General features: G+C 35.0%; 1 protein-coding gene across 1 annotated transcript in view; it reads left to right on the top strand.

Annotated features, from left to right (window-relative positions):
• CCDC171 (coiled-coil domain containing 171) overlaps window positions 1-13,202 on the top strand; it is a 165,349-nt gene that overhangs the window by 132,170 nt on the left and 19,977 nt on the right. Inside the window, exon 23 of the mRNA XM_062512985.1 lies at window positions 10,552-10,702. Coding sequence (XP_062368969.1) covers window positions 10,552-10,702 — 151 coding nt within the window. The remainder of the gene's footprint in view (window positions 1-10,551; window positions 10,703-13,202) is intronic.

Here is a 13,202-nt window from a genome sequence, read left to right as displayed (position 1 = left end):
GAATCCCTCTCTTTCTGCTTAATCTTAATTGACACATACTAAAGGAAGACGTCAGAGAGCAAAGCCTCCTGCCATTGCTGCAGTGTATAGTGCCAGACTTGCCCTCCGTCCAGTTTTCCAATCTGAAATACTTCTGTTTTTTGGTTAATATTGTGCAAGCAAAAAAATACAAGGTGAATTTTATATCCTCAAGTTTTTATACATTCTTGCAAAGACCACAAGACTGGGTTTTGAGCAGAGATTCCTCTGCATGTCAAAATACGCTGTTTGCCTGTACCTTGGCAAAGGTCACTATCCTAGATGCTTGATTTTTTTCTGTCTTATTCCACAAGACTTGCCACAATTTTTACTCCTTTGGGAAATAGACTGTGGGACCGAATAAACATTTAATGCCTAGAGGGCGCATAGAATAGCAGTAAACTAGTTGTCCCTGCTTAAAAACAGATTGGGCAGGGAAAAAGACAAAAAATTAAAATAAAATAAAATAAAATAAAATAAAATACAAGAAACAGTGCTAAAATGTCTCCAGAAGTTGTCCCAGCCTTCACCATTTTAATTGGCAGATCTTCTGAAAACAGTAGAAATGACTTGTAGTTTCTGGAGTTTGTAAGCTATGGAAGTGATTTCTCTGTGACCAATGTTCATAGGCACAATTATGCATAAATTACCTAAGTGCAAGTAGTGGTCCAACTCTGAAAAATGGATAAAGGAAATAGTAATGAATTAACATCAGAAGTAGTTTTAAAAATGCTTCTCTCTTGGGTCTTTTTAAGTTAGGATGGCCTAAGTTAATTTAGGCCTTTCAGTTAGGATTCATGGATAAGAACCAGCTGCTTTTGTTGATCCACCATTAAGGTCACCAGTCAAGTATGTGATACTGTGATGCCTGCAGTCATTACCAAGTTCAGTAGAAATATTAGAAAGGGTTTTCTCAGTCTTATTATGGGATGTTTTACTTCTGATTCTATTGGTGAAGAGTTCTTTATGATTTCTAGGCAGACTTATCTCAACATTCCTTATCCTCCTAGTTTTCTCATTTCATAGGGACTATAAGCATCCAGTATAAACAGAATCCAGAAAGTCACTTTATCTCTTATGCTTCAAGGAACTTAAGGAACTTCAAGGAGTTGGAGCTGGTTGTTGACTGTTGGCCAGACCAGGGAAAAGGCCTTACTTGCCAGACTCCCAACCTAATAATCCGAATCACATTCTGCAATCTTATCGTAAGTTCCCACTTATTGAAAAGGCACTGGGTGCATTTGCTGAGGACAAAGCAGAAAGTCATGTCTTCCAAAATATTATCTAGAAGGCTCATCTGGTAGCAACATATCTTTGAATTGTTAGTCTGAGTAAGGACACCAAGAGTTCTGCCATCAGAAAAGTGTCTTCTCTGATAAGGAAATTTCCCAGTCTGGTCATTCATGACACTCTCTGGCAGTGACATTCCCAATGTCAGAGACTTTCACTGTTGGGAGTGAAGCCCCTTTGCAGACTCCAGTGCCCTGCTTGACTCCTCACACAGCCCACACTCACATGCAGTCAGAGCAGGTTTCCTTACAGGTTCGACCCCAGGTTTCCCTTAGCAGTGTCTCAGATGTCTCAGTTCATAAAGCCATTTATTCACAGTGCAGTAACACAGAAACAGCTCGAGCTGGTACCTCTGAGCAGGACCCTCAGCAAAGGAACCCCAGATCTTTTACATCCTCAGTCTCACTGCATTCAAGTCTTGTTCTTCCTTCTGAGTCTTCAGTTTCTGTCCCCACTCTCTGTGTCCATCCACCTAGATGGTGTCACCAGTCTTCATCTCTTTTGTTATCCAAAAGGTAGGCAATTCCCAGCTCTTGATGTGTATCAGTGTCCATTTACCTGGCTGCTGTCACCTGTATTCATGCCCCTTGTTTATCCTAAAATTTGGTAACAGCTTCTTGTCTCAGGCTCCCACCCAGAGCTCAGATTACAGATCAGTCTATAGTTTGCCTGTCCAGCTACTGGGACCAGATGTATTCATTACTCAACTCTTTCAACCTGTTGCTCCAAGTGAACAGCATTCTCACTTAGCTTCTTGACCTCTTGCACGGAAGAGGCCAGATTTCAGTAGAGTGGAGTATCACTCATCCACCAGTTTTTGTTGGTTGAGATTTGTGCTTTTCTGAGCTGAGCTAATCTTTCATATGACAAATGCCAAAAAGACAGACTAACACAATCATTTTCCCAACAAGAGTTTTCTTCAGCTGTAAATCCATTATTGTAGAGCTAAATATTCAGAGATTGTGGGGTCATTTTATTTGATCTTCCTCAGATTCTGGTGGTTAAAAGCAAACTTTGTAAAAAATATTTATATTATACTAACCTTAAAGGTAGCAAATTGTCAGGCTCAGTGATGATGCCACTTCTGTCAGACATTGGCTTTGGAAAGAGGGACGTTAAAGTACGCGCTCGTTGTGAGATTTGTGTATTAGGTGTACTATGTTCTTTGAATTTTCTCCTCATATTTTGGAACAAAAGCTGTTGTCAATGAGATTTCTAATAAAACATTTCCATAGCATAAATTAAGTCTTGAAAGAAAGTCTGATTAAAAGTCTAGCCATTTGCATGTTGTTGGGGGTTTTTAAAAATGTTGTTTAAGAATGTATGAAGCAAATTAGTTATTTCATTAACATCTGACTTCAGGCAGAATGAAGGGACGACATCTGTGCATCCTATATGTGGCAGTTAACATTATATTAAGGGTGTTTAAATGAATTTGAGCAACGCAGTTCAGCTTTTCTTTATAATTATGTTCTCTAAAGAAATTGACTACTGCTTTTTCCTGTACTGGCATCATGAATTTATGTAATTAATTAGAAGCCAAAATGAAAAAAATCATTTATGATTGAACCAACAGGTATACTTCAGCATTTCCTTGAAAATTACAAAATATTGTTTTATGTAGTGTTAAATACTTACGTTGAATTAAAATGCAGTGCTACCATGAGCATTCTTAAGAAAAGCAGAAAAAATTAAGCAGGTGTTTTACAAAACTTTGCATGCTAGGCTCTTTAGACTTGAGCATTCACCTAACATTTGATACAAGGATTAGGATTCAGTGGTGAATATTAATGTGTGAGCCACACAGTTGCAGTTGTCATATTGACTAAACCTGCCAGAAGAGACCTTCATCCTTCTTATTAAATGGCAACTGGACCATAGACTATGCTCAGCTTTCTGTGTGGAAAATAAAAAGTGGACATATTTCCCCCTTCTATCCATATGTAAAATATTTTATTCAGTTTGAAAATGTTTTAATATACAATTAAAAAACTACTTCTTGTGGGCAAAAGGGAATAATCTATACCACTTTATAGCTCTAGTCAAAATATTTAAGGAAATGTTTATATTGAGCCCAGGTTTTATGGGATGGTCATTTTTTTTCTCTTGGAGTCAGTGACAGACTTTTTCTACCGTAGTTAAAACTAGGTATTTTTTTCATGAGTAGAGCATATGTCTTTTCTAAAAGTAATTGAAATTGGTCTTAGTTAAGAGAGCACTATTTAAAACCAATGAAATATAATATTCTAATTTTCAGTAAACTACCATATTGCCAAATGGTTGAATTAGTTACTTATGTTGGACAGCTTGTGGACAGCCTTTCAAAGAGCAGAAGAGTTTTTCAGATCTCACATTTACATCAAATTACATTCCATGTGAAGTTGCTTTAGATTTTTCTACTTAGCAATCCAATAGATTAATGTCTGCTTCTCTCCTCTCCCCAAATTGTTCTCCTATATGTTCACCTATAGTAAATCAATATTTTAGGCAATTAAGACTTAGTGTTTAGGTAACATTTACTTACAAAAAATATTTTGTTTATATAAGATATTCATATGTAAGATATAAGGAATAATATCTCATTTTAAGGAATGAGAAAATGAGAAAGACTATGGTTTTTAAAATTTATTTTACTATTTCTATATTTGGTTGTGGAAAACAGAATTCTATGCTTCAACACCTGTATGTTTTTCTAGTTCCAAGATGTCACTTCAGTAAGTCAAAGGTAATATCATCAAGATTCAGACAACTTGAATTTCACTTGGCATTTCACTGGAATTTTGTTTTGCTCTCTTCATTCTCCTCAAGACTGAATATATGATGAGATGCTATCATGTTTTGCAGTAAGACTGCATCCTGACTTTTCTGTAGTGAGTACTGCTGTTCATCAGTGGTAATACATTATGCTTGCATTAGGTAGATTTTCATGCTTACTTAAATGTATGCTTTATACCATTGGCAGTGACTACCCTTCTCTTTCTTTTGTCCCTGTTTGGAATATACGCTTCAAAAGAAGTTCATATACACTGAAGACAGGATACCAGCCTGAAACTTCTTTCAGTTTCCATTTCTTTCTCACTAAAACCACTTACTTGAATAATTTTAACCCTTCGTCACAAACTTAAATATTCATGTTAAATCAAGACTGCTTAAGAGGATGGGAAGAGTACAGTGTAGTGGTAACATTTTCCCCATTTATACCTTGAACTACAAATTCTTTGGGACAGGAATTGTTTCTCCTTTACATTTTGTATGCCACTGTGCTTGGTGTTGTGCAGTAGACAGTGAGAATGGTCTTGCATATAAACATTATTGGCCTATAAAAAAACCTGTATTTCCTTAATTTTGTTAAGTGACAATTTTCTTGCATAGTCCATAGCTATTTCTAAATAGTCAAGGCTGCAAGTAGCTAGCTCCTTTGCTATAAAATTCTCAGGGTGTTCTGTCTGGTCATACCGACTAAACACATTTGTCTTAATTTATCAGTTTCTAAAAGATTGAGGTAATTTCTGAAAGTCTTACATGTTGTAATAATTTTCATGAGAATTGTTGTTATGCCCATCCACTGTGGTTTCCAGTAGAAGCACTTTCTCTTCCGTTGCTGTCAATTTCAATGCTCCCTTTTCAATTTTCTTGTAGGAAGTCATGTCATTACCTCTTGCACAGAATCTAGCCTTTTATTTAGAGCTTCATTCCCTTGGGCTATCTTCTGAGACCTACAGGGTAAAGTAATTGTTATTGAAGCAAAGGGGATAGAGTTAGGTCCCGTGTGTGGCACTGAGTCAGCTTTTGTTGGGGGAAAAAAATAGTTGTAACAAAACTGACCTGCTTTTTGGCACATTTAAATAGTGCATGCCACGCTTGAATGGAACTGAACAAAAAGTTTAGTGTTGAAATGAGATACAAGAAGAATAGATCATTAAAGAAGTGCCAAACAGCTGCAAAAGTGCAATTTTGCTGAATGCAGTTTCCCTTGAAGATTTTTTCCCCCATGCCAGAGAAGCTGTTGTATTTATATCCTTCACTGATGCCACTAGAAGTTTTGGTCTATGGGTGAAGGTAGCTAGGATGGGTTTTCAAATGGTCAGATGTATGGGGGAAATTCATTGTAATGATTTCGTCTCCAAATATCGCCCTTTTAAAGATACAGTCATTATCCTGAAATCTTGTTTCTGAAAACAAAAAGTAATTGATGTATGTTTTGTATTCTGGACTCATTGTAATGAATCCTATTTATGTGAGTTCAAAGCAAGGCAGTAATGACAGACATTCAGAACTCCACACCATGGAGTTTTGCTTTCACACCAGTTGTTTTTGCCTGAATACCACTTCAGCCAAACTCTGTACCATAAGTTAAATTCTCAGTAATTTCAGATTCTCGTGTAAGCAGTTTGTTAATTTAGTTAACCAGTGTTAATTGTTCATTCTCCTTAAGTTCATGTGTTATTCCTTGTCCTGTTCTTTTTTATCTTTTTGTATACATACCCCTGGGGTAATTTGCTCTGTGCTAACACTGTGTTTATTTGAAGAATTCCTGAAGGAAGAACCAAACAGTCAAAGATGAATATTAAGTTTTCTGTGCATTTCTAGTTTTTAAACTATGTTGTGTAGATTAGTTTCTTATTTTGACTGCTCCATCTGATACTACAAAGTCAATGCTTTCATTGTCAGGCTGTTAGTCTTTTTGACACCTTTTAGAAAGCATCATTTCATCATGAGGTGTGCTTCCTTTAGGTTTATTGCTTCCAAACTTGAGATGCAGTCCTATGATAACAGCCAGCCAAATAAGTCCTGAGATAATGTAATAACATTGATATAAAAATAAACTGATTTTTAATAATTTGGTATTTTATTTGTAAGTTTAGAATAATGTAAAACTTTAGATGGAAATTTTAATTCACTACAATTTGTATCTCATAATCCAAATAATTTTTTTAAACTGTTCTCAGTGACCAAACACTAAGGACAAGGGAGGCAATATGTATAGTGTTTAAAGTGGGAAATTAGAAGATCTTTTTTATAGTGTATGATAAATACATTAACACTTTGATGAGAGGTCTTTGCTGATTTGCATATGCTGCTCTGTGTATTTATGTTTCTACTATAACTTCAATGAGAACAGCTGAAGTTGGAATAACCTTTGAATTTCATTTAAAAATGAATTTTTTTAAAAAATTGGTTTACTTTTTGTGTTTCAAATTTCTTGAAGATTGTTAAGCAATTTGTCTTTGTTATATATTAGCCATTTTTTACTTTAAATAAAGTACTCCTGCAGACTGAAGTCTTTCAGTCTTGTAGATTTTACAGGCAGCAATACATGGAAGTTTTATGGCATCTCTATCCACCTGAAAACTACTGGCTATAGAAATGGTGTACAGAACAAGACAGTGACTGGTTATTCAAAAGGGCATGGACTGTTAGAAAAAAAAAAAAAAGGGCTTACATGTCCCCTGGAGAACTGTCCTAAGCTTAAGTGTTCTCAGTCCTTTTAAAGATTAATATGGAAAAAGAAACCATGGCTTAAATGTTACTCTTTTGCTCTAGTGTTCACTGGTTTGTAGTTTATAAGCAGCATCAACTTAGTTCATTTTATTTTTACTGTCAGCTTTGGTTTATCATTTTCACCGACCTGCCAAAGCCAAAACTTTTAATGCATGCCCCCCTATTACAGATGAGACATCTCTGAAGAGGTGATAAAGGCCTTCTTCCACTCAAAATCTTCAGAGGCCATTTTTCTGATCTGAAGTTAAAAATAGTTACTTCCCTTATGGTATGACTAACACCCGATTTTTAAAAAAATTCTGATTTTGCACTCAAAGACTGATTTTGCACTCAAAGGGTAAAGTGCTCTTTAGGGATTTTCTAGATAAGGATACTGTTTTAAATGTTCAGTAGCTGTAAAAAAGGAGATTGTTAGAAGTATTTAGGCTTAAAATAATCAGTCCATTGAAAATTCTATTTGAAAATAGAATTTGGGCACTCTTGCACATTTTCTTCCTAGTCCAACAACTTCAGATAAAGCACCCTTTTCCCACATCAACTGTAACAATATAGTTTGATCTTGTGAGTTGTAGCCAGTTATCTGGGAATTCATACATCTGAACTTTTCATGAAGCTGCCCGTGTCTTGTCTTAGTGCTGCAGCAGGGCTTTCCTCTCACAGATGCTTTTAGATTAAAAGCACTCCTACTGTTTGCTTCTGCCATAGTATGTGATGTAGGATATTGATGTCATAAATAATAGTGACATCCTCTATACATTAAAGCATTGTGTAGAGTGAAAAGGAAAGAGATTGCTGTAAAAAAAATCAGTATCTCATTATTTCGTCTTTTTGTTTTTGATTAATGTGGAGTAATTATTTGCAATCCGTGTTCTTAAAATTGACAATCCTAGGTAAATTTCAACCACTGGATTTCTGTTCCATCCCTTGGATGACTTTGTAATCACTGAATTAGGTTGAGGTTGGAAGGGACTTCTGATGGTCCTTTGGTCCATGCCCCTTGCACAAGCAGGGAGTAACAGAGCCAGTAATGCTTAAAATCAATATTCTTTACTGTTTCTGTGGCCTCCTTGATTAAGTCTTCTCCCCAAACTTTCCTACAATACTCATCTGTCTAAAATGTAGGTTTTTGAAATGAGTTGCCATAATATTGGTTCGTATAAGGTCTGGGGATCGCTACCCCAAACTACTACTTGCCTTTCTGAACAAAAGCAGTTTTCTGGTGTGTATTCTTAAAACATTTTGTGTGTAACTGAAGACAAATTTTTATTGTTTTATGGTCTGCTTCCAGTTTTAATGTCACACTATTACCAGCACATTCAAAACAAGAAGTGCTTGCTTAAATGCAGACCATGCAGATGTATATAAATGCCAAATTCTATGTTATGAAAATTTATTAGGAGTGTTACTGTAACATCTTATTGTTATGTATACTTAAAAACTATATATATGTAGTTATCATTATACTGTTATTACTGTACTTAATGCATCTTACTGTACTTAAAAGAAAGCACTCATTAGCAGGAGTGGAAAAAATTTATGCAGAGCTAGATTTGCATTCTGTCAACTGACTTTCTTGATCACAGAACGGTTTCCAGAGCTGCAGATATATTTGTATCTAAAATGTTCAAATAGGAATCTAAATTAAAGTTCTGAACTTCTTTACAGATGCATTTAATCATTAGGTGACAGATATTTTGCCTTGCAAGTGGATAGGTTCTATGCCCATTCCTTGTGTATCAAGTTTTCCAGTAACTGGAACTTTTGTATTGTTCAAGACAGATCCTTCATTCAGTTTGTAACTGACATAAGTTTCTTAAAATTATTTGTGCCTTCTAGTGGCATATCTAAAAACTCAATATATTTGTCCCTCCCCAGATGTCATTTAGAATAAGTATTATTCATGCTCATGCCCACCCTGTGGTAGACCCAAAAATATTGTTTGTCCTAACCTATTCCTGTGCAAGAGACCTAAACTAACCCCGACTCCTTGCTAGGAAGTTGGGATATACTGGATAGAATGTGTACATATGGGTGCATAAATGCCACCTTTCACGTTCATAAGGAACCATTAGTAACTGCAAACCTCCTTTTTTCTGTACTAAAAAGAAATCTAAATTATTTCAAAAAACAATTGCTATGTGTGAAAATAAAAGTTCATGAATACATTTTTGCTAGATTTAAAATTTTAAAAGCTGTTGCATGAGAGAACAAATTAATTATCTGAGTAGGTCAGCAAGGAATTAGAAAACACTGTTTCAGATAACTGTATGGTAGTATGCCTGTGGAGATGTAGGATGAAGCTGTATAGGTTAGTGGCTTCAATGACTTTATAGTAGCAGAGGTAAAATGTAGAAGTTAAGGAAATGCCTCTTTATATTCTAATTCAGTGAAATATTTAAATATCATGTGTGAAGTAATTAAAGGAACACATAAGATTTTGTCTGTGAGATTTGAGACACAGCTTGCTATGCAGTAGTATAATCCTTGTTTATGGGTCACAGGCCCAGGTAATAGTTCTGTTTCAACATGTGCCATTTTTAACATGTGAGCTGTTGCCATCTGAAGACTTCAGGCAGTATTATGTGGTGTATAAGATATATCCCCATTCCTGCTTGGTATCGTTTCTGGAAAGATGCAGCATTTTAGTTGTGTTGAATGTGAAATAAAAAAATTTAAAAGCAGGATTAGAGCTGACAGTGGCAGGTTTACAGAGCTATGTGAACACACTATTATGGTTAGCACTATAGTATTTAAAACTATTCTGGATATTTTTTCTGGTTAGAAAAGATATGTTGATGTTGACTTGCCAAGGCAGTTTTCTATAATTCACAATAAAATAAACTGATTGATTTTAGGGATGTTACCTTTATTCTGAAAAGCAGCAGTGTGTTTGAGAGCAAAGAAAGGAAAACAGTTACAACCTTAGTAAATGCCTGTTTGTAGTACTATAGTTTTTAAAATCTGTACTACAGACATATTCAGAAGGCAAATTTCATATTATTTGTAATATGTTCTTACAGTTGCAACTTGCTACAACTCATTTCAAAGGGAAAAATTGTAACTTATAAAATGTGATTTACCAGTTGTAAAGAAGACCAGTAATCTCAAAAAGTGTTAGACTATTTGAGATAAAGTTACCATTATTGTCAAATAGTTTGTTCTCTCTTTTGCTGCTAACTTTATTGTTAGTCTGATTGACATTACATGACTTGGACATTCTTACATTGTATACATGTAAACAATTATATTTTCCCAACTATACTGTAATCAGATTATCAAATTCCAGAGATCTGTATTTTAACCATATTTCTTTTGTTTCTGACAAATTAATTTTCTTGACATGAAGTGGGAAGACTGATTTTGAAAGTAGGAAAATTCACCTAAAATTATGCAGTGATTCTTTATAAACATAAATGTGCACTAAGTTGTGTAGTTACATAAAATAAAATACAGTATCAACTGCTCAATGTAATATTGCATGTTTGAAAACAGCTTACATTGTAATTGGGATACACAGTCATTTGCTTTTCCTCAAAGCTATCAATATTTCAGATTTTTGTAGAAGTACAAAATCTTATGTTAGACCTTTGGTTAAGACTTTACTTACAATCTAAGTGCCTGGTTTATAACTTTTGTTTAATTTTTCCAATTAATAAAAATTAGATCTTCTGTGATGATGTGTGCTGCTTGGCATTTAAATATAGCTTGTCTGGCACTGATGATTTACTTTACTTTTTAAAGGCTGTGATCCAAAGTTTCATGGAAGTCTACCAACTTGTAGTTTCCAGAGTTGAAATATTAGTGAGAGAAAGAGAATCTCTTCAGCTTCACATTGCAGCCCTTAAGTCCAGGCTCCAAACAGCTAATCTTCATGAAAGTGACCTTACAAATGGTAAGTTTGCTTTTGAAGTAATTTTTGTCATGTGAATGTGGTTTCTTAGCCAGCATCTCCCTGCATACTGTATAGTTTCTGTAGAGAAATACAATAATATATATCTATAAATGTAAGCATAATAGAGCAATAAAACCAGTGTCAACAGAAACTGTTCCTGAAGAAAAAAGGAATGGTAGAAGTTAACCCATGGTTTAATTTTTGCTACTGTATCTTCTACAAGAACCTGTTCATTGCTGCTGGAAAAGAATGCATTGTGAATTTTTTAGTTTTACCAGTACAGTAAATAGTTGAACTTTGGACCCGAAGAAACGTACATCTAAAGATGATGTATGTTAAAACAGAATGTTATAAGCTTCATGTAAACAAAGTGGTTTCTAGGAGATCTGAATTATTTTCAGACAGTTGTGGCTATGAATAATATTTATCAGTAAATTTACAAGGTTAAAATTCAGTTTCAGGAATATAATTTTTGGTCTAAAAATACCGTTGCCCACAAAGGTACTTGGATTTGTTTAAGAGTAATAAGGTGACTCTTCAGGTTTGAGATCTCCTCTCTCTAGGGAAAATACTAAATGTAGATTTATTTGTGTCACATAGGCAGGAGGCCAGATGCATAAACTGTCATAAATATGTAGCCAACTGTCACTAGAAATGTAAGGGAAATTTCCTTAGAAAGAGACTGGATGCGCAACTTACATACACACACTGTATTTCTCCCTATCGCTTCTTACTTTTTCACAGAGGACAAAGAGAAAGCTTTGGAGTTCACTTTATTGGTTGTAGTGGTGGTTGTTGTTGTTGTTCTCTGTCCCTTCCTACTGTCTTTTCTTTTAGTCTTGTGTAGTAAAAAAGAAAGTGAGTATTGCTTGTCTTTCTTTTTGAAACAGAAAATCTGTAAGAAGAGAGCTGTCACAATGCAAATGACATAAACACACTAGTAAACATATATTCAAAGGCTGTGACTATGGCTTTGGCTTTGGTTGTTTCCAGCAGAATTAAATTAATTTCTTATCCTGCTTTGAACAGTACAATGGGAAATTAGTGCAAATATAAACTATATTAATCAGTGCTGAATTTGAGTTTTAATGTCTATAGGTGACAATTGTTGAATGAAAGCTTTGTGTAATTTGTGATTACACAACCTTTCTAAGAAATGAAGTTACTTCACTGAAATTGTTTTTTTGCTCCTCCAACCGGAGTCTTTTCATGTCTTCTGCTATGTTTATGTGTGTCCTGCTGAGCTTGTGCCTGATATAATTGGACTTCTCCTTTGCCTGTTATGATTGTTTTTGTTGTCTAAACCACTTGTTTACTAAAGATTGGGAAGTCTGCCAAACTTGCAGCAAGGTCTGCTTTCATTTGGATTGAGAGAGCTTTTAGCAGAGATTATACTGGTTGTGTCTGTGAAGGGCTATGCAGTGGCCTGATACATTACAGTGAAAACCAGCTCTCCGATGTTTGTGATTAAATGCTGTGTTTTTAAAGTAGTTTGTATCTGCGTGCAGTTTCAATAAAGATGATACTATTTGCATTGTGGAGGGATCTCTAAGCCCTCTGGGGAGAGCACTAATTCTTCTTTTAGATGAAATTTAATTTGAATCTAGGCCTAAGCATTACTATGAAGTGTTTTAAAATTTTTATGTAAAAATGAAAGCATTTAGAATGAGAGTCTCAACTTGCCATGAAAAAGTGATAGTGGTATATTTTGTAGTATTTGGGTTTTCTGTAAATTTGCCCCTCATATTTGTAAAAAAGTTGTGTTAAGCATGAACTTTAATAACTGTAGGCATCACAGCTTTGCACTGTGACTTCAGTTTTAACATTCTAGTTGATGCTGTTTTGGTTTGGTTTTGAGGAAGAAGTTCTGCTCTGAATTGCTTTCTCTAGTAGAAAGAGTAGAACAGATTTTTTTGCTTATTTTAAATGAGAGGAAGCAATGACTTCTAGAGTACACGTTTGGTTTCAAAATTAGACAAGCTTTGTTAGTTTTAATTCACTGTCTTCAATAATATATCCATTGCAGACAAAATTTTATATGGAGCCGACAAACACAGCACTTGGACTGTATTGGTTGCATGCCTTCATATGACATATGTTTGTGCTTCCTGAGCAGTAACTACTGCTCAGTGCTGAAATACATTTTTGAAGTCTTCCAGTTGTGTATCATGAGGATTCTTACATTATAAAATTGGGTTTTATTTCACAATGTTGTGGGTGTTTCTTGATGTGTTTTATGCTAGTTGCTTAAGGATCTTGCCCTGCCAACAGCCCATTGCATGCTAGTTTGGGGCGTACATTAATATTGGTATTTTCCATGTTTAGATGGTATTGCTTTTCTAATTGACCTGTTTCTACTGAAATTTCATAACTATGTCACCTTTCTTTCTATTCACACCACTTCTCTCTTCTGCTGCTTCTGGTTTTGTTACTAATTGTAAAAACAAAACTGATGCCATGAGGCAAAATTGGGGATTCTAACTCCTCATCTTTTATCTCA

Source organism: Cinclus cinclus, chromosome Z (genome assembly GCF_963662255.1).
Source record: "Cinclus cinclus chromosome Z, bCinCin1.1, whole genome shotgun sequence".
Classification (NCBI taxonomy): domain Eukaryota; kingdom Metazoa; phylum Chordata; class Aves; order Passeriformes; family Cinclidae; genus Cinclus; species Cinclus cinclus.
The sequence above is the reverse complement of the archived record's forward strand: the minus strand, read 5'-3'. Positions and strand labels throughout refer to the sequence as shown.